This window comes from Rhinatrema bivittatum, chromosome 5 (assembly GCF_901001135.1).
Source record: "Rhinatrema bivittatum chromosome 5, aRhiBiv1.1, whole genome shotgun sequence".
Lineage (NCBI taxonomy): Eukaryota > Metazoa > Chordata > Amphibia > Gymnophiona > Rhinatrematidae > Rhinatrema > Rhinatrema bivittatum.
The window spans coordinates 356570456-356592315 of record NC_042619.1 but is presented as its reverse complement, the minus strand read 5'-3'; the positions used below and the strand labels follow the sequence as shown (position 1 = coordinate 356592315).

General features: G+C 43.6%; 1 protein-coding gene across 7 annotated transcripts in view; it reads left to right on the top strand.

Annotated features, from left to right (window-relative positions):
• ARHGEF7 (Rho guanine nucleotide exchange factor 7) overlaps positions 1-21860 on the top strand; it is a 367648-nt gene that overhangs the window by 141903 nt on the left and 203885 nt on the right. For all 7 annotated transcript variants that reach the window (XM_029604696.1, XM_029604689.1, XM_029604690.1 and 4 more), the window contains one exon: positions 20290-20378. In XM_029604696.1, the coding sequence (XP_029460556.1) occupies positions 20290-20378 (89 nt within the window). The remainder of the gene's footprint in view (positions 1-20289; positions 20379-21860) is intronic.

Here is a 21860-nt window from a genome sequence, read left to right as displayed (position 1 = left end):
CGTAGCAGCTTGAAGCTCTCTTTTTCCTAAAGGTAGTTTTGTTTTAGTTTGCTGGGTATTCCCTCCTTGGTTGATCCTAAAGGTCAGATAAATGAAAGGCAAATCAAGTAATATACCTTCTACAGATGATGGGTGATTGCTATGTCTCCCGCTTGGTTCAAGGAGAGCGAAGTATGGACTCTTCAGGGTCTGCCGTAGTCTTCTTTAGTCTGGTTGAACTGACTTTTTGTTGTCACCTGTGAAGAAGGCCCTGGTAATTACGGATCTACCCTGGAAGGAGGGGGTTTATTCAAATAACCGTGCTCAACTGCTCATCCTGAGGTTTGAGAGTCTCCTGGAGCTTTCCATTGCTGCAAGCTTGATTCGAGAAGAGCGATCGGGGCAGCTAGGAAAAGGATGCACTGAGAATGATGGAACCCTGGTGTTGATTGCTGCGGGATGGACTGAACCTGGAAGAGAGGCTGGGATGATCAGGAGGCCCTTGGTGAAAGACTCACAGGCTCAGGTAACTGATATCATTGGGGGCTTGTCAGGGGAGGCCCCTCTCCCGATTCCAGATGCAGTATCCCCTGCTCAGATAGTGGGAAGAATGAGTCTAGAGGCCTTAATGACTGTTCCTGCTAATATACCCCGTGACGTCACACCCCGTCACACCCCTGTTCCTGCTAATATACCCCGTGACGTCACACCCCGTGACGTTTGGCGTCACGGGGTGTGACGTCACGTCTTCAGCGGCCAATTGCACGATTTTCCCGTGCTGGCGGCCATCTTTACTTTGCCACCTACCTGCCTGCGCGATCGAACATGCTGCCGCTGCTGGCTCCCCGGATCTCGCTGCCACCCCGGACCCCGCTGCTGCCTACCCGCCGCTCCCGGATCCTGCTGCCGCCCCCCCCCCGCCCCCCCCCCCCGCTGCCGCTGCCCCGGACCCCCCGGACCCCGCTGCTGCCTACCCGCCGCTCCCGGATCCTGCTGCCGCCCCCCCCCCCCCCCGCTGCCGACCCGCCCGTGCGATTTTGGCGCTCATCCAGGCAGGGGAGGGAGGGAGGAAGGGAGAAGGGACTACCGGATGCCGCTGATGGCTGCCCGCCGCCCACCGGCCGCCTGGACCCACGGCCCTCCGACAGGTATTTAAAATTGTTTTATTTTTTTATATAACACACAGGTTTTTTGTTTTTTACACTTTTTAAACTTTTTTACACTTCCTGGTGCCTGTCATTTCAAATGTCATTTGAAATGACAGGTACCAGCGCACCCAGGTTACTGTATAGGCGCTGTTACAGCGCCTATACAGTAAAATGGGTTGCGCGGGCATAACCCTTCCCTAACGCTTCACAGCCGCGGCATGCATTTGCATGCGATTAGAGGAGAGTATCGGGGAGTTAGTGAAGAGAACTGTGCGTGCGGGGAGGAAGGGTGCGCCTGACACTACCTCACTGTTTTTACCGCGGCCTTACTGGATCGAGCCGATAATAATTTTAGATGTTTGGCAGGTGGTTACCCGTATAGAAAACATATTAGATTTTATTTCTCAACCTTTGTAATTTTTCTAAAGGCATTGGAATCAAGCTGGATGAGCAAGAAGGAAGAGTGGGAGAATTGGAAGAATGGGTCTCTTCTATTAGAGGTCAAGTCTCTTCCTTACAGGTCTCCAATGTGGCCCATATTAAAGGCAATTTAATCTTTCATAACAATCTTGAGTTAAGAACCTTCTGAACTTTTATATTACTAGTTTAATGTCAGTGCAAGAGGAGTTTAAAAACTTTCTTTGGGAATTTTTAATGATCTCTCAGGAGAAGGAACTGAATCTTTCCAGGATTTATTTATTCCAACAATGAAGAGGGTTGAGAAAGGGAAGAGGGAACTCTGGATACAGTGACATCTTTGTTGATTTCTCTGCTTGTCTTGAGACATCTCAAGACCTGATATCTTCGCCGGCCTCACTTAATGTCTTTTTTTTGTTCTGAAACTGATAGAGATTTAGTGCTTAAGCAGTATTTCAAAAATAGAGAATCTCCTTTGTGGTCAGAGAATAGAAATGTTCCCTGATGTTTCCCGGGTAACTCAATTGAGAAGGAAAGCTTTTCTGTAGAAGAAATAGACTCCCCAAGTGCCAAAACCTTATTTTACAAAATTTCCTTGAAAATGTATTGTTTCTTATCAAGGGAACACGTTTGTCTTCTCTGATCCTCGTCATTTGGATAGATTTCTCCTGGATAAAAATGTTAATTTTTCTTTCAGATTAGGTTTTCGGGGTTTATCGTGGAGCAATGTCAGCCTGAGGTCAAGGGACGATATGTATGACTAGGCCTGTTGTATTTTTTATTGCTAAAGTTCCCCCCCCCCACTCTCTTGTTGTAGGCTTGACATTGTAATTTTCTTTCTTTTTACTTTTTGGATTTGTCTTTTTCATATATGTTTTCTTTGCATTGTATAATGTTTTAAATGCTAATAAATACTACATTGAAAAAAAAAGAATAGAGGTAGTGGACCATAAAATTTCATTGTATGCTGGCGACATCTTCATCTTTGTCTAAATTAGATATGTCAGCTACTCGGTTTATGCAGTTACTTGAATATGAGGCATTATCTGGTTACCAGATTACTTATGCAAAATCTGAGATTCTTTCCCCAACAATAAAATCAGTATCCCTAAGAGCCTATGGAGATTTAAATTGGTTCCCGATGGGTTTATTTATTTATTTATTAAAATTTCTATACGATATTTGGTGGAAGCCATCATATCGGTTTACAAGTTACATAAAAACATTAAACTAAAAAATCAAGTCAAAACATTTACAAAAAATAAAATGACAATTCTCATAGGTTACAATTCATACAATTTTCATTCTGATAGCCTAACAATAAGATATTTGGACAACAACATTCAACACTGTGATCAGCTCAGCAATGTTTCACCTCTGCTCTCTCTCTGGAGGCGAGAACATTTCTTCGGGGAGTGAGTGTGCTATCTTCAAACTTTGAATCAAGGACTTGTACATAAGGATCAAGTCCCAGATAGGGAAATGTTGGTTGTCCTTGGTCACATAGCGGCAGGGTTCATGTGGCTCCCTTAACCTGCCTCAACATTTGAATTCTTCAGGGGGGAGGCCTCTGCACTCAGTTGTACCAGTTACTTCAGTTCTTATTGTCCATGGTAAGGGTCATAGTGGAAATGAAGAAGGTCCTTCAGCAGTAGCTAGACCAAAACATCCTAGAGATGGGGCTCCTCTTGACTTCTACCCTATCAAGTAGCGCTGGTAATGAATGTGTCCACCAAGGTTTGGGGTGCATACATGGGTTCTTTCTGAACCCTAGGAACCTGATTGTCAGCAGAACAGCTGTTTCAGGTCAATCTTCTTAGCTTCGAACAATCAGACATGCTTTCAGGGAAAGAATTCTAATCCAAACTGACAATCAAGGCAATATTCTGCATCAGTAAGCAATGGGGCATAGGGTCGTGGACCATTTTGCCAAGAATACCTAAGGATTTGCAATTGGGCTTGCAGCCATAGGTTGCCAGCCAGGAAAGCCCTATTGTCCTGGGATCTCCATCACAGTTGCGGATCACCTGAGCAGAGTGTTTCATCCTCATGCTTAGTCTCTATATTAAGAGGTGGCAGACGTTATTCAGTCTTTGGGTCAATTGATTTGTTTGAATCGGAGGCCAACGGGAAAGTGGAAACATTTTCCTCCATTCTTTGAAGCAAGTTCAGATCTGTTTGGATGCTTTTCTGCTCAAATGGATACAGATCTACTGTATACTTTTCCCACTTACACTAGTAGTCAGAACAGTGCAGAAAGTGCCGAAGGATCAAGCATGCTTGATCCTCATTGCTCCAATGTTGCCCAAACAAGAGTGATTTTTGTACCTCATCCAGTTGTCAACCAGTCCTCCAATCCCACTGAGATCCATTTAGACTTTGGCAACTCAAGAGGAAGGTTGTCTGTATCATCCGAACCTTCTCAGCTTGACATTGTGGCTATTGAGCATCTGATAATTGATTTGCTATCCGTGCACTTGGAATGTGACTTCCGTTGGAAAATGTTCAACCATAAGATCTTACAAATTTAAATGGAAGCGTTTCTCTGCTTGGTGTCGAGAGCTCCCTGGACCCATTAGTATGCAATCCAAGGCAGTTGCTTTGGCACTTATTCTCCCTCTCCTTGGCTCTCAGAATGTCATTTGTCAAAGTCCATCTTTGTACTATAGAGACTTGGCACTTCCAGGTTAAAGCACTTTAAGCTTTAACCCGTATTCTCTATTGTATTTCATAATTATTACCTGCCTTTACCTTCTTTCCAGCTATTTAAGCTTCCAAGTTCTTTACTCCTTGTTGAATGTAACTTTGCCTTATTCACCTCTATTGTTTAATTACTTTAGTTGGCGCTTCAGTTATACCCTTGTTAAATGTAAACCGATCCGATATGGTTATTACTATGAAGGTCGGTATAAAAAAGTGTTAAATAAATAAATAAAATTATGTTCAAGTGGATGGCAAACCAATATGCATACATCCTTTAAGGTCAAAGTTCATGAACAACTTATGGCATATGAAACCTCCAGTAACCAAGCCACCATTGGTATTGGTACTACTTATGAGACCTTCTTACAAATCATTGGAGTCGACTTTCCTTAAACTCCTCACATGGAAAGTAATTTTCCTAGTTGCAATGAAATATAGGCTAGAAGATTTTGTGAGCTCAGTCATTGGTATCTTACTTATAGTATATGCAATTTTTCCACAACAATGTGATGCTCTGCACTCACCTCGTGTCTGCCAAAAATTAGTTTTGGCTTTTCATATGAATCAAGCAATCATGTTACCCATGTTCTTTCTGAGGCCGCATGTACATGAGGGTGAGAGCCCTTCATTCATTGGCCTGCAAGAGGCCCTAGGCCTCTTATCTGAAGAGAATTCAATCACATCATCATGCTTAACAACGTTTTGCTTCTTGTGATCCTAATAGACTTTGTCCAGCTGGCTAGCAGACTGTATCAAGCATTGCTACACTCTGGTTGGCCTCCATATTAGACTTGATTATGGCTTATATAATGTAAAAAGTTATACCAAGGACCCAACAACAACAGAGATTGTATGCTTCTCAGAATTAAAAGCCTTTATTCTTATTTGCATAAGGAAGTCGGCTCTCAAAGTTGCAGAGTCCGATTTGATCAAGTATCCAATTGACTCCATTTAAATCCAGGATGTTACTATAAACACTTCTTTGATTTAAAATTACAAGGTGAAAACATTTGCTAACACTTAACATTTTTAGCTGGCCTGGGAATTCTGACCCAACCTTGAAGACATGCATTTTTACAGCTCTTCCTGTGCTATAAATAGATACATTTGTTATCTTAAAGTGAGACAGTTTCCAGAACCCAGCAATGCCTCCTGGGGCTCTCTCTCTAGTACTTTTCCATTGAAAAGATGCCTCATAAATTTTATTTCACTTATCAAGTGAGAGCCATAGTTACCTCAGTGGTTCATTTACAAAGACATTTTCAAAGCTGCAACTTAGTTTTCAGTTCCTATTTTCACATCCCATTATTGTCTGGACAATCTAACAAGAAGTGACAGTAACTTTGGGCAAGCAGTTGTGTGCAGCCTTATTCATCCAGTAGTCCATATAGGGTCTGGGTTGCTTTTTCAGTAAGTGCTCTGCCACGCAACCCTCAGCTTGGGACTCTTGGATAATTCAGCCCTGCTTGTTGACTGAGAAAACAAGTTTGATTGCCATAAATGGGGTTCTCCATTAATAGCAGGATGAAATAGCCATGTTTAATACCCACCTGCCTTCCTGGAGAGTCAACTACCTAGCTAAAGCTAAGCTCTGCAATCAGCTGAAGGGCTCATGAGACAGCGACCATATGGGAACTCCCGTGCATGCTCAGTAGAGCAAAAGCTCTATGAGCCTGGAGAGAAGGTTCTGTTTGATGCAGTCGGATGTTATCATCCATGCATCATGGCTACTTCATCCTGCTGTCTACAGAAAACCCTGTTTACAGTAAGCAAACTTGCTCTTCCAGTGAATCTATAGCACTTTAGAAATGTTATATTTGTAGTAAATGTCTTGACAGCTGACTTCATTGCTTAGCCCTTTTGAGACCATGTGAGAGTCTCTGAATAAAACTGAGAGGAGATGGGGCATTATTTCTGCTCTTACTTCATTGCAGTTTTGTTATCACCAGGGAAAAACTTTCCATGGTCGCACACATTCATTGGCGGAGCTGGAATTATTATTATTTCTGTTGACAACCTTGTGGTAGTTCAGTTATAGTATTACTAAAATGAAGGGTAACAAAAAATCCTATATTTTAAGATATGCAAGGTTTTTGTTTTTCATTTTTTATTAGGTGGTTTTTGTTAAGGTTCACTTAAAAACTTTGTTTTTATTAACAGGAATTCTGAATATAAAGATCCTAGTTCATAAGTCTTACTCTTTTTTTTTTTACGTCTTTTGCTCAATGTAAAACTTCGTTATTTAATCCTGTTCTATGTAATCCGCTAAATGTAGCGATTGTTACTGTTCTATGTAAACCGGGGTGATATGTATATTATACAGGAACCTCCGGTATATAAATTATTTAAATAAATAAATAAATAAGTCTGACAGTTAAAATGTCAGCTTGTTTCTTTAGTTAGATTTTTTTTTTAAAATGTAAACTGCTGGTGCACAGGGAATGTAAATCAAAGTTCTTATCATTCACAAACCGCTGTGGGCACCTGTATATGAATATTCTCCAGGGATCTGGGAAATTTGACTTAGGGCCACATATGCTAAAGAGTTTCTCCCATTTGTATCGGTAGGGGAAAAAAAAGATTTTAGTACAGTACATCTGATCCTGAATTTACAAATAAAAAGCTAATTGAATCCTTCCTCATAAGGCAGAAACACAGTAGACTTTCAGATTCAGTGTTATACATATCTAGAATCTTCCATAATGAGAGCACTTTTAATAAGTTCTCCTAATACAAATGAGTCCTGAATTGGCTCGAGGCTTTGTAGCTTTATTAATCGTAGGTAAAATTATCCACTTAACAGAAAATGTGTTTTTATTGTATATCGGCTTTTTTTTTTTTTTTTTTTTTTTAGGAATCAGGAGGTCGATATTCAAAAGCCATTTAGACGGATAACTGAAAAGTTATCCGTCTAAATGGCACAACATTGATATTAAAGAAAGTCGGGGAATTCTGGAGGCGTTTCAGGGAGGAGCTGAGTTAGCTGCATAAGTTATGCGACTAACTGGTCGTGCTGATGACATGGCCTAAAGTTAGCTACATAAACATATGTGGCTAACATTAAGATAGCTGGGTATATTTAGTGGCACAACTGCGCTGCTGAATATATCCAGCTAACTAGCCGAGCCGTTCAGCGACTGATTATTGGCCCTCATCTGTTTACTCAGGAAAGAGAATTTGTCTTAAATATTCATTAATCAGATGGCACTGCCATCTGAATAAGGAATACATGTGATTATTTTCAAAATCTATAAATCTGTCTTCCTGTTCCCTGTATTGATGGAAATAATTATCTATATTTGGAATCAATGGGATTAGGTGAATAAACGTTTACTGCATTTGTATGCACTAGCACTTTAATGACTATAATCTTAATTTAGAAACCATCGCACTTTGTAGCTGGAACAATTTTTTTGCTAGGTTTTTTTTTTTTTTTTTTAAATTTCAGCCATGTATGTCTTTGTATTATAGTCTTTACCATTTCCGACTCCATTTTTTTTTCATTACATCCAGTTATAATCCCACTGAGTGCCAATAAAATCAATGCGTTGGTTACTTCTAAAAGCTAACCCAAAGGAATGTGATTAAGCAAAATGGGAAAATGATTCTCATCTGCAAAGTAATGGTTAAAGACTTTAGGTTGGGTAACAAAAAGTGGTTGATAGAGAATATCTGTGCGCATTCTTTTCTATGTATTTGCCTATGAAGAAACATTAGATGGATAATCCCTAAAAATTAGATCTTAAAAAAAAAGAAAAAGCAAAAAAAAAAAAAAAGCCCATTGCTGCAAGTGACTGCACAGACAATACAGTGCCTGTTGTGTAGTGAAAAAGGAGAGCTTATTTTAGGCATGAATTTAAAGTGTTATTTAACTTAAGATGGTGATAGCAATGAGTAAGAATTTAAATTTAGATATGATGTTAGAGCAAACTTGTGATTACTATTGTCTTATGCATGCCCAGCATAGAGGAATCATGCTGTAACTTCATTGTTTCCTTCTATTAAAAAATTTGTATGTGATACTGAAAGGGAAAAAGTGAAAAACCGCCTGTGTTTCAGCAGGATGTGTTGTGGAGATGTTGACAATGCATTATACTCCTCTTCATGGCAAAGCTTAGTTCTGTTTTCCTGCTTGCTTCTACCTGTAGTAATTTCTAAATTTTCCCCCCATGGGCCCCATTCAAGAGCCCTAAAGTTTATTAGTTATGATCTGTAAGTATGGCTGAGAAATGTAAACATCCAGAATCAGATTTGCACATAGTCTTGTTGCACATGGTACCTTGACATGGTCCGTGTTTCGCTGAGCTGCATCGGGAAGGATCTTAATCTAGTAATGGAAAATAAACATCCATCAGGATTCATAGCAGGACACAAAAGGTAAGAGTTAAAATGAGTACAACCAGAAAATAGTTTAACAGAAAGATATCCAGCACTTACCATGTGTATATAAAGATACAGTTTAACATTATGAACAGCACAATAAATAGCGCATCCTGGATAAACAGGCTTACATTTGAGAAGTAGAATATCAGTTATCTGATTGTGCCTATTCTCCTAGGACAAGCAGGATGGGTGGTCCTCACATGTGGGTGACATCATTCGATGGAGCCCGGCACGGCATGCCAAGGTCCACGTGGGGTCTGCCTTCAGTTCTTTCTTTTCTGTGGAGCTACCATCTTGCGGAGGTGGAACTCGTGCTCTTATTTGGGGAAACTTTCCAAAAAGTGAGTTTACCTGCTTTTTTTCCCCCCCTGCACTGGGTCTCTTTGGTTCCCTTCTCGGTCGATGAGTGCTTTCATCCTTCCCCCTGTCGCCGGTCATCATGCCTTTGTGGCCCCTTTTGAGCCTCATGGCAGCCTCAGGCTTCCATCGGTGCCCCAGTGCCCTTGGACTATGTCCCTGATGGATCCACATGAGGTGTGCATCCTCTGCCTGGGGGCATCACACGATGTGCGGGGCTGCGAATTGTGTGCTCAAATGACCCCAAAAGGCCTTTGGGCTTGGTTGGATAAGATGGAGAAGGTTTTTGGTTCGAACCCTGCACTTCGGTATCACGGTCTTCAACACCTAAGATCCAAGGGGAACCATTCGCCCTCAATCCCTCAGTGACCACTCCTCCTCTGAGGCTTGCGGGGAATAAAGGCTCTGGGCATCGCCTGGTCTCAGTCTCCTCCAAGTCACGGACTTCAGGATAGTCTTCCTCATCCTCTGCGCTGGGGAGACACCAGGCTGAGCACTGTGGGAGGCTCGGAAGCACAGTCACCGGCCCAAGTCTGCGTGCGGGGCCAGGTTCAGGCTGGCTCCGCCACTTTTTGCCTTGCCACCGAAGCGGCTGTGGGAAGAGGAGGCTCCTTCTTCTCTCACTGCCGGTGACCCGAAGTGCTGGACATCAACCTTCCTCGGGGCCCCAAGAAAGAGTTGACATCTGCCCTCCCCTCTCAGCCTGCCCTTTTCTTGGAGGCTTTTGAGGCAGAGTTGGAACATCGGCTGCGCCTGGCGGTGGAGCGTGCTTTGCGTTACAGGGAGCCGGTGCTCCTGCTGTCTGGGCCAGTGCCGTCATCCACACCGATGCCTCCCATGATAACAGGGTTGGAGCCACTGTTGGACCTTCTGGATGTCCTTCTCAGCGTCCTCCCAACTCAGTTGGTGCTGGTGCCCTGCGACTTCTTGGTGGGCCATTGGCCGCTGAAAACCAAGGCATTCGAGCGCATCCTCAGGGGGGATTCTTCCGATGAGGAGGGCCTGTTTTTTTTATTTATTTATTTATTTATTTATTTATTTATTTAACGTTCTTCTATACCGCCTATTCAAATATAGGTCTAAGCGGTTTACAATAACGTACATCTCTTGAAGCCCCTGCCTGTGGATGAACCTGGGGAAGAGATGTCTCTGATGCTTCATCGGTGATCTCCGATGGTCTTCCTTTGGATCCTTTCCCCTTAAAGGGCGTCGCCGTTCTCCACTGGAGGACTTGACCATCAAGGAGTTTGTCCGGACGATGGCTGAAACCATTCCCTTAGAGCTTATGACTGAGGAGGATGCCCGCCATAAGATGCTGGAGAGCCTCCAGTTCGTGGATGCCCTGAAAGAGGTCATTGCGGAGCCTGTCCACGAGATTTCCAAAGAGCTGCTTCTCTGGCTCTGGGAGCACCCCCTCTCTGTGGCCCTGGTGAACTGGAAAGCCGATGGGGTGTGCCTTGTACAACGGTCCATGGGTTTGAGAAGCGCCAGCTCCCCCACCAATCTGTGGTGGTTGAATCAGCGTTGAAGAAAGCAAAGAGGTCCAAGAACCACACCTCTACTCCTCCTGGCTCCGGGGCAGATCTCAGCAACATCGGGGCCCTAGGCCTCAGCCAACACCCCAGGCTAGGGTTTTGACTGGAGGCGAGGGAGTGTAAGCGAGTCACTGCTCCGGGGTCTGGAGGACGCATCGGTTGGGGGCAGACTTCGTTTCTTTGCAGGACAGGTAGCCGGCCGTGACTTCGGATCAGTGAGTTTTGTCCATCATTTGTCATGGCTACCAGTTGAATCTTGTGGCGGTCCAGCCGGATTCTCCCCCGTGCCCGCAGTGGGATCCAGTCTTGCACCCAGAATTGCTTCGAGGGGAGCTCTCTGCCCTTTTAGTGGCCAGAGCAGTAGAATCTGTCTCCGTGGAGCAGCAGGGACGGGGGTTTTTACTCCTGTTATTTTCTAATTCCAAAGAAAACAGGAGGACCCCGTCCCATTCTCGATCTGCGAGCCTTGAGCAGATTTCTCAAAAAAAGAAAAGTTCAAGATGGTATCCTTGGGCACCTTGATTCCTCTCTTACAAAGAGGAGACTGGCTTTGCTCCCTCCATCTCAAGGACATGTATACCCACATTGAGATCCTCCCTAGTCACAGGAGGATCTTCACTTTGTGGCGGGCTGTCATTATTTCCAGTACTGCGTGCTCCTGTATGTTGCGTCAGTCGGTCTCAGACGGCTTCGACATCTGTGCCTCACCTTTCTTCCTTCTCTCTCCACAAGCCTTGGGAAGATGGCTGCTGCCGCGTCTTCGTGCCACTCTCTCCGGCATCCCCGCAACGGTGACGGTGTTCGCCGTGATTATCCTGAGGGCCTCCTAGGGTGTGCGCGTGCTTGCCACCCACATCTTTATCCACATCATGGCGGGAACCTCGGGGGCATCCCCTCGAGAGACGTCACGACATCCTGGTATTTAGCCTGCCCTTCGTTTGCTAACAAACTGAGTTAGCAAGGATTGGATTGGAATGCCTCCGATCTAAGCTGCTCTGCCACTTCCAGCTCTCTCTGCCCTTCGGGGTATTCTTCGCTAACCCTGGGTACCCGCACCTTGGGGACCCTTATGCTCTATTACAGGTACCTATCTACGATATCGGGTACTCGCTCCTCGAGGGCCTTCTCTCCCTACTCTGGTGCCTACTACTTTTGCCTGCCAGGATCTTCATCAACACAGCTATCTACTTCAGTGAGTACTAACCCTGTCAGTCTGTCTCACCTTCAGCGCTGGGAGTCTTCATCCTGGATCTTCCTCGGCTTCCCTGTGTTGCCTATCATCTACTCGAGTGTGGGACTGGATTACTTCTATTGGGTTACCTCATTGCTGTCTGCTCCCCGGACAGTACCATCAAGCTGTATAATAAATACAAATTCTCTGTGTCTGCCTGTATAGAGTCTAGCCTAGTACTGTGATTCCTCATGGGGCTCCTCCCCGTGGGAGTGGCCATCACCGCAGTACCCAAGAATCCACTCCAACACCTCAAAACCATAACACTGTATGGCCCAGCCTCCGTGCCCAGGGCCTTCACGAAGTGTTTGGCCATCATTGGTGCCTACCTGCACCAGCTTGGGAGTCCAGGTCTTTCCACACCTAGACGACTAGCTAATCAAGAGCCCCACACTAGCTTGTGCTTACCATGAATGCGTCCACTTGGGCTGGGGAGCCCATATGGAGGACCTTCACACTTAAGGCATGTGGACCTCTCAAGAAGCTCTGTTTCAGATAAACCTCTTGGAGCAGCGAATGATCCGGTACACCTTGTGGGCCTTCCGAAATTGGCTGCCCAGCAAAGTGTGGTACTCATTTGGACAGATAGGTGGTGATGTGGTACATAAACAAGCAGGGGGGCACCAGGTCCTTCCTCCTTTGTCAGGAAGTAGTGCAGATCTAGAGTTGGGCCCTGTCTCGGGGAAGGTTGCTCCCAGCAGTGTATTTGGCCGGTGCGGAGAATACCCTAGCAGACAGGCTGAGTTGCTCCTTCCAGCTCCACGAGTGGTCCCCGAAGCAGGAGGTGGTGGACTATCTTCCATCTGATGAACTAAAGTTCATCACCAACACAACCAAAGACTGCTTCTTCAAACTTCAGGTACTAAAAAGACTCAAACCGCTACTGTACTTTCAAGACTTCAGATCGGTACTCCAGGCCATTATATTCTCCAAATTAGATTACTGCAATTCCATTCTGCTAGGCCTTCCCGCCTCTTCCACCAAACCGCTTCAGATGCTACAAACTTTGGCCGCTAGAATTCTAACAAACTCCAACAGAAGAGACCACATTACACCCATCCTAAAAAACCTGCATTGGCTCCCAGTAAACTTTAGAATTCTTCACAAGTGTCTCACCATCATCCATAAAACCATTTACAACAGAACACCCATCGATTTACACTACCCACTCACGCTGCACTTCTCTTCTAGACCCATCAGAGAAGCATACAAGGGTTCGCTACACCCCCCCCCCCCCCCTCAGCCAAATCCACACATCTCTCATCCATCAAAGATCGAGCCTTCTCGACAGCGGCTCCAACCATCTGGAACTCCATGCCCCCAGACCTTAGACAAGAACCTTGCATACTGACATTCAGAAAGAAACTCAAGACATGGCTATTTCTACAAGCCTTCCCTGATGTATAACCGTCCCAACTATTATAACTCACCATTGTTTTCCAGTCGACGTACCACATCCCTGACTTGGCTTCTGACTATTCATTAATTAGTCCCGAGTTTTATGAACTGACACTTTTTAGTCAGGAATATATGATATTATTACAGCCCTGAGTATATGATATTTACATATTTGAAACAATCCAGTCCTGAGTACATGTTTTAATATAATCCTGAATATATGACGATATTATTTATTTCTGAGACTAGATATTATTTATTTCTGAGTTAGCCATGTCTATGGCTCTTCCTCCTCCCAGTTCATGTGCCCCTCTTTTATTGTAACTTTGTTCACTTGTTCTCTCTTCGCCTATTGTTCATGTTGATGTTAATGTATTTGCACTATTGTTTCTTGTAAACCGATATGATATGATTGGTATCATGAATGTTGGTATAAAAAAGCCCTAAATAAATAAATAAATCTGTGGGGACGTGGATCTATTTGCCTCACCCTGCAAAAAGAAAGTCCCTCACTACTGTTCCCTGTCTGGGTCGGACGGTCAGTTGGCGACGGATGCCTTTGCTCTCCATTGGGGAGAGGGCCTCCTGCATGTGTATCCTCCACTTCTGTTGGTGTTGAAGACTCTTGAAGCTTCACCAGGACTGGGGGACCCTGATCCTCATAGCCCCCAATTGGACAAGGCAGGTCTGGTTCCCGTTTCTGCGGGATCTCTCCTGGTGAGACATGATTCATCTGGGGACTGCTCCGGACCTCCTCACATAGGATCGGAGCAGGTTGCACCATCTCAACCTCCAGGCCCTGTCTCTCATGGCCTGGATGTTGAAAGGTTGATCCTACAGCCGTTTGACCTCTCAGAGGAAGTATCTCTGGTCCTGTTAGCCTCAAGGAAACCTTCCAACAGGAAGTCTTACGCTTTTGAAGTGGCAGAGGTTTACAATCTGGTGTGAGCAGAAGGGCCTCGACCCCTTCTGTCTGCTCCGGGAACTCCTAAATTACCTGTTGCACCTTTCAGACTGGGCTAAAGACCAGCTCTGTTCGGGAGTACCTGAGTGCCATAGGGGTGTACCACCAGGTGGTGGATGGGTCGCTTATCTCGGTGTGCAACTGCTTGTAGGGCAGTTCATGTGTGATTTGCTTCAGCTGTGGCCTCCCTTACCCTGCAGTGTCTTGGGATCTAAATGTGGTATTGGCCCAATGGATAAAGCCACCGTTTGAGCCACTGCTTTCCTCTGTCCTCAAGCATTTGACTTGGAAGGTCATATTCCTCATAACGATCATATCGGCATGCAGAGTCATTGAGCTGCATGCCTTGGTGACTTATCCGCCCTACACAAGGCTCTTCCGTGTCTGGATGGTCCTGCGCACGTACCCTAAATTCCTGCTGAAGGTGGTTACTGAATTTCACCTTAATCAGTCCACTGTCCTGCCCACTTTTTTCCCTAGGCCTCCTTCCAACCCAGGGGAAAGGGCACTGCATACACTGGATTGTAAAAGGGCCTTGGCCTACCTGGACTGGATAGCAGGTCATAGGGATTCCACCCAGCTGTTTGTCACCTATGACTCCAACAGGCTGGGTTGGGCAGTTGCTAAACAGACTCTTTCTACTTGGCTAGCTGAATGCATTGCCTTCTGCTACAACCAGGTGGGATTGCAACCCAGGGGCCACGTCACAGCTCATTCTGTTAGAGCCATGGGCACTACAGTGAAGTCTCTGTGGAAGATATATGCAAGGCCATGACATGGAGTTCTCTCCACACCTTTGCAGCTCATTATTGTCTGGACAGGGACGGCTGTCATGATAGCAGGTTCGGCCAGTCTGTCCTCAAATCTTTTTCAGCTGTGAATCCAACTCTTCCTACTTCTAGCCCTATTTTTGGGTTCATGCTATTCCCGATATTACCAACAGCACTTCTGTTGTTGTGTCAGTTGGCACCTAGTTTGGTGTCTCATTAGTTTCTGGTCCAGCCTGGAGCTTGGTATTCACCCACATGTGAGGACTACCTGTTGCGACCGTCGCTGCCCGACGTCTCCACTACGCCCACCTTACCTCTTTGGTGACTCCCTCTTTGCCTGTTGGAAGTTTGGCTGCCGCAGTGTCATCGTGCCGTTCTCCGGAGTCCCCGGACCGGCTAGACGCCGCACTCTGCCATGTTTCCCAGCAGCCTAAGAGTGCGTGCGCAGCGTGGCCCCGACTCAAGTACCAGCAGTAGCGCGAACCTCAGGGGCCGTCCCCCTGAGGTGACGTCATCTCCACCGGATATTTAAGGTCTCTGAAATTGCTAACTAATCGAGTTAGTAAGGACTAGGATAAGAGCTTTCCTCCAGGTATAGGCGGATGGGATTCGCTCACCGCATATCTTGCTACTCTGCCTCCTCGGACTTACCAGGGGTACCCGCTCCTCGGGGGCCTCGCTTTCTCTTTGCTTTTCAGATTGCAGTCTGGAACTGGTACTCGCTCCTCGAGGGCCTACTTCTTTCCAGCTCCTGGGCTACTTCTAAGAGACTATTGTGTGTTACCATCAAGGTTCTGTTCCTGAACTCTGCATACCCTGCCTACTCACTATATTCAGTTTCTCTACAAGTCAGTTATCCAGGATCACTGTTCCAGTATCTGAGGGACTACAGCCCAACCGGGCATTCCAGCTCACTACTGCCACCTCTGGTGGTTCCATATACTGTCTAATAAAAGAACTAGTGTGTGATTGTCTCCATACTCTGAGCCTGACCTGTGGTCCCTTTCGGGATCTTCCCCCGGGAGCATAGTCATCTGCCACCGGCCCAAGGATCCACCCACAACTACCTCAAACACTAACACTACCATCCTGCTTGTCTTAGGAGAAAGTTGCTTACCTTAACAGGATGTTAGTCCTCAGGAAACCCACCACCCCGTAGAGTTGGATTCTCCTGGTTTATTTTATTTTCATAATCTACTTAAGAGACTGAAGAGAGACCCCGCGTGGACGCATGGATAGTGGCATGCTGGGTATGGTCAGTATGCCAGTCAAAGTTTCTAGAAACTTTGACATAGGTTTTCCATGCCAGGCTCTATTGGATGATGTCACCCACATGTGAGGACTAACATCCTGGTGTTCTAGGAGAACACCTGATACAGGTAAGCAACTTCCCTTTATATACCTCTAGGTATGACTCCCACACATTTCTACACATTTTGCTAGTATTGTCCAAGCTCTAGATGCCCATGTGATTACTTCTCATGAGGCCTCTTTTCTCATAGAAGCCCACCCATGGACACTTTTTTTTTTTTTACACACATTTTGCCTAAGGTCCATAAATCTCTTACCAATTCTCCAGGAAGACCTATCGTTTATGGGGGCCTGTTAGAGCCACTATCTAGGTTTGTTTTACAATTTCCTAAAGCCCATTATTGCAGAGGCCCCCTCCTATATTCATGATTAGGGTCTCTTTATTTACATCATTAATTAACTAAAACTGCCTTTGTCTGATTGTCTTATGGCCACATTAGATATTGAAACATTATACACTAATATCCTCCAAATTGAGTTTATTGATATTGTGAATTCAGCCTTACTTGAATCATCCTGATGTTCTACATACTCTTATTCCTTTTTTGACCGAATTTAAACGGATTGATCTTTTAAAAAAAAAAAAACGTTTTCACCTTCGACAATAAATTTTTCCAACAAATCAAGGGCACGGTGATGGGGGTCACCATGTCCTCTAACATCGCCTGCCTGAACGTTACCAATTTTGAAGCTTCCTTTCTGTATCAGTCAGCTTTTTAGCTTCGATGTCTTATGTGGCTGCACTACATTGATGACGTTTTTGTCACATGGAAAGGCAGTATTATCCAATTTTTTATGTTAATGGATTGGATAAATTCATGTAATGATCACCTGTGTTTCTCCTATGTGACAGACTTATTCAATATCTTGTTTTTAGACATTACTGTTTACAAAACTGATAAAACTTTTTCAATCACTATTTTCAGAAAATCCACCAACAGGAATACCCTGTTATCCTATTCCAGTCGTCACCCACGCTCACAATGTGACGGTATTCTTGTCGGGCACTTCTTTCATTTATACCGCTTTGGTTATAAAAAGTTATAAAGTGTAATACCTTTCAGGCAGAGAAGAATTAAGAATGCCTTGTACCCTGGACAGTACCACAACTATGAGCTCCTTCCTAGTCCTATTACTCTTTACCTTTAATCCAACTCTGTATGCTTCTCACTCTAAGCTTGGGACCCAGATGATTGTCCCATGTGTCCTTCTTAATATATCATTTTCAGGCTTTTCATATAGTATCTCTGCTAGAGCTAACATTTTTAGATTTTTATTACAGGACCTAACTGGAGTATTGGCATTTGCTGTTGCTTTTGATTTTCCCAATGGGTTTTCAGCTTGTGATTTACCTGCAAGTACTTCTGAGTTCTGATTTGTATGTCTTGATATTTATGGTAGCTCCAGTTGTTTAAAATGGTTTTACATTTGGAAAGCAGCATTAATTTACTCATCTATGAACAAGAGAACTGAAGTGAAAATAGACACAAGATTATATAAAAGGTCTTAATAAAACAATTGAGTGGCAGGTCCCTGTTCTGATAGGACTTAAAACAGATGCCACTGACTGTAGCAAAAGGCAGGGTACATGCGATCTGGGACATGAAGTCTGGAGACAGTTCATAGTGGTTGAAGCATTGAAGGAGTAGCTTGAACTATGAACTTGGATAGTTACAGAACAGGGGTTCTCGACCCTATCCTTGGGATACATTCAGTTTGGCTGGTTTTCAGGATATCCACAATGAATATGCATGAACTAGATTTGCATGCATGGCCTCCGATTGGCTGGGTGGGTCCTGAGGATTGTATTGAGAACCACTGTTGTAGAAGATGTTACAAAAATAGTATGGTTTAGGGTAAGGTTTGAGAGAAAGGGAAGAAATTCCAGAGATATAAATTGGAGCAGGAAATTCATGTCTTTGAATGAGGTGTTTGAATTAAATACAGAAAGAATTATGGGTCCTTGGAAAAACTGAAGGGATGAGACAGGGCCAGAGCATTAACAAGTGAAACCAGTACCCGAATTATAGCTCAATGTGAATTCTTCCATGATCTTTAACAGTAGAAATGTTTAAGGCCCTGTTCTGCATGTTAATATTTAAAATCATTTAGGACTGGTTAAACTATAAATACTAAGACTTATGTGAATAGTCCCTGAATGTTACCTGTCTCATTAATTACACCAGTCTGTGTACTTTCTAGAATACAGAAAAACTGAAATCAATACATGAACAACATGTGGGAATAAAACTTTTAAATAGATTTGTCTGCCTCTTGGCTGTATCATAATAAACTTACATTAAATGTGAATACAACTGAAGAAGTCATATTGAGTAGATTCCCTCTTATTGAAGCTCCTTTCTCTTCTGAATTGGAAGGTCATATTCTTCCTAGACTATCTGAAGTACGTTATTTAGGAGTAATGCTAGACTCTGATTTATCCATACGTGCACATATTTAAAAAAACGTTTTTTTTTTTTTAATTATGCATGTTTCACTGTTTGAAGCCATTATTAGATCTCAATTACTTTTGCCCTGTCATCTAGATGCTTATTTTCTGGTACAGATTATTGTAATTCTCAGTTTGCTGATTTACCTACATGCAATATTAGAGCTCTCTAGATCGTTTAGAATGCTGTGGTCTGGGTTTTAATTGGATTCGGTATGCGTGAGATCATTCCAGTCCTCTGTTGCCTTCCATTGGCTTTCTTTCCGGTGGAGGGTTAAATTTAAGTTGGCAAAGTTAAATGATTAAATAAGACCTCATCTCCGTGAATAATCTCTGTACTATGTATTTGTAACCTAACCTGAACACTAAGATCGGGACACGAGGGTTTACTTGAGGTTCATTCTCTGCGGGTTGCTCTTATAGAGAGACATGTCGCTGAGCAGTTTCAATCATCGGCCTAGTATTGTGGAATATGCTGCCTGAGCATCTGTGTAAAAGTACCAAAACATTCAAAAAGGCTTTTAAAACCTGTGGTTTTGTATTTTCCTCCTTCAGTTATATTGAAAACTGGCACGATGTACCCACGAATGTCGGTATATAAAAGCTAATAAATAAATAAAACCTTGCTGTTTTAGACCAGCTTTTGAGTCCAACATTTAGTTATAGAATATTAGTATCCATATTATCCAGGAAGAACATCGTTGCAATGTTATTTTTCAGTATCTGGTGTTTAAACTTTGGGTTAGGCTTATATGGGCCAGTTTTATGTCGGCATATTATATAATAATGTCTCTGTTAATGGTCAGCAGGGGTGACTTTTAGATATTTATTTAGATATTAGAAATAGAATAGATTTTTTTAGATAGGATTTAAACCAAACAGTACAGTTCTGTTTTGTTTTTCTGTTCTTTCTAGCTAGTGACTGTCATATCCTTCCCTAAGCTGCAGTAGGAAACCACAAAATATCCGGTGGGTGGGGGGAGACTACACGAACAGTGAGAGAGATCTGAATGTGGTTGCTTTAAATGTCATACTAAAAGAGAGTAGGATATGAATTAACAGCAGGAGGTGCTACCAGCATGAGAGGAAATTTCTCTTCAGGCTTATTCTGGTTTGCCTTATGGTCTCCTCGCTCCAGCTTCAAGTTGCAATAAATGCTGGAATTTCTTCTGAAGTTCTCCCCCTATTATTTTTATTTAATGCTTTTTTTATACCGGTATTAGTGGACACATCATACCGGTTTACATTAGAACTGCAGGTAGAAAATACATCAAACAGGTACTGGGTACGGGAAAACAGAGTATAGAGAGAGTAGAGGCCGAAAACTGGCATAAGTAAGCAACATAAAATGTAAATAACAGGAGAACAATGTGAGAAACTTTATACATAATTTCTGGGCAAGTACTGATGCAGCATAAGGTCAATGGTGCAGGAGGGTCTAGTCTGGGTAAGCCTGCTTGAAGAGCCAAGTCTTTAGTTTATTTTTGAATTGAATGGTGCATTACACCCGTCATGTTGCACATGTCATGTTGCACATGCTGTTGCCATCACCCATACCCTGTTCCATGACTTGCTGAGTTCTTTGTGCTGTAGCACTGAATGATGAAAACTGCCTCATATTGACAAAGTGCTTTGTGTTTTTAGAAAAACCTGTCTCGCCAAAATCAGCCACGCTGAAGAGTCCTCCCAAAGGGTTCGAGACTTCTGCAATTAATAAAAGCTATTACAATGTGGTGAGTGATCTGTTTTAACTTCTAAACTGTGTATGTTTGGAAACAGTGGATACAGGTTTGCATTGCTGTGTGCCCGAATTTCAAAATAAGGTGGATAAATGTTGGTAGAGAGAAATGGCCTTTTCTTTTTTGTCCCATGGTGCAATTTCTCATCTAGACAATTGTACACTTGAATATAAAGTTGGTTCTTTCATATTATGGGTGAGCCTGTGTTTTTCTGCCCTTATGTACATAACTCTGAGGTTTGTATACTTTTCCATACTTGTCATACAGTTTGCACCGTTTTTGTGCAGTGGAACATGTTGAATTCAGATTTTGCATATGGAGGACGTGACTTCATTAATACTGATGTGGTTTTGGAAATGGGACCAGTTCTTGGCATGTAGAGGTGTCTTTAACTGAAAGGTATGCATGCATAGAGTGGACATGCAGGAAGCATACCTAAAAAGGGTTGAGGTAGCCAAGGTTTGTAACTTGTGAGCAATAGAACAGTTGTCAAGACATCAGTCTTAGCTATCTAGCATTCATACAACTTTCATAGATAGTCATAATTTAGTCACCTTTAAAAGTAAAGCTACAAAATTACAAACAAGAACAGAATACAGTATCAATTTTTATTTTAATATGTTTTCAGCTTGGCTGTTTCCTCCTGTTGCTTTGGCCTTCCCACCTCTGTTGGGCTATGACACAGTAAACCTTCATTCAGCACTACCCAAACATTTTTATCCCAATTGTATTTTCTCTCCTACCTCACAGCCCAGCCATTTCAGCAATTTTCCTTGGCCAGGTGCATAGATCACAGTTCCTTCTGGAGCTAAATCTCACCACCAAGCAGTGGTTAAGACTCCTTCTCCCCCAAGGGCTTCATGTGATATTTCTGCTCATCCCCAGCCTGGGCTGGTGTGGGCAGCGGATTCCTGACCTTAGAATTGAAGGTCTTCTCACCAGATTGACCCCATTATTTTTAGCCATTTTTTTTTAAGTGACTGGATTATGAATGTGGGAGATGGGTGAATGGTTGGTAGCTAAGGTTGAAGCTTTTCAGATTGCTCACGAGTTTCAAATTTGGATGAATCGGTGACACTTTTTTTTTTTGAACTGGTATAAAGTGCAATTTGTGGGGGAGACTGGGCATAGAATCCAATATTTCTTACTTGAAATGACTCTTTCTGTTGAAGCATCTGCATTCTGCTTGATTTGTAGCCACACAATTCTGCACCATCATGTGGGAGGGACCTGCTTTTTGATTCCTGCCTCAGGTCTTCTTAGCTTGGTCTCGCTGGTGATGCTGCAAAGGCAGAATCACAGCTTCTGGGTTGGGGGTGGAGGGTCCTAGACATTGCACAATGGCGACATCTAGTGGCTGGATTTGGAGCTTCCTCGTTGCAGGGTTTCTGAAGGAGCCCTGGCTGCATGGCCCCCAGCCAAGGCTATCGCAGTGAATGCAATAAAATAAGTTGGAAAGGGTTATAAAATAGGGGA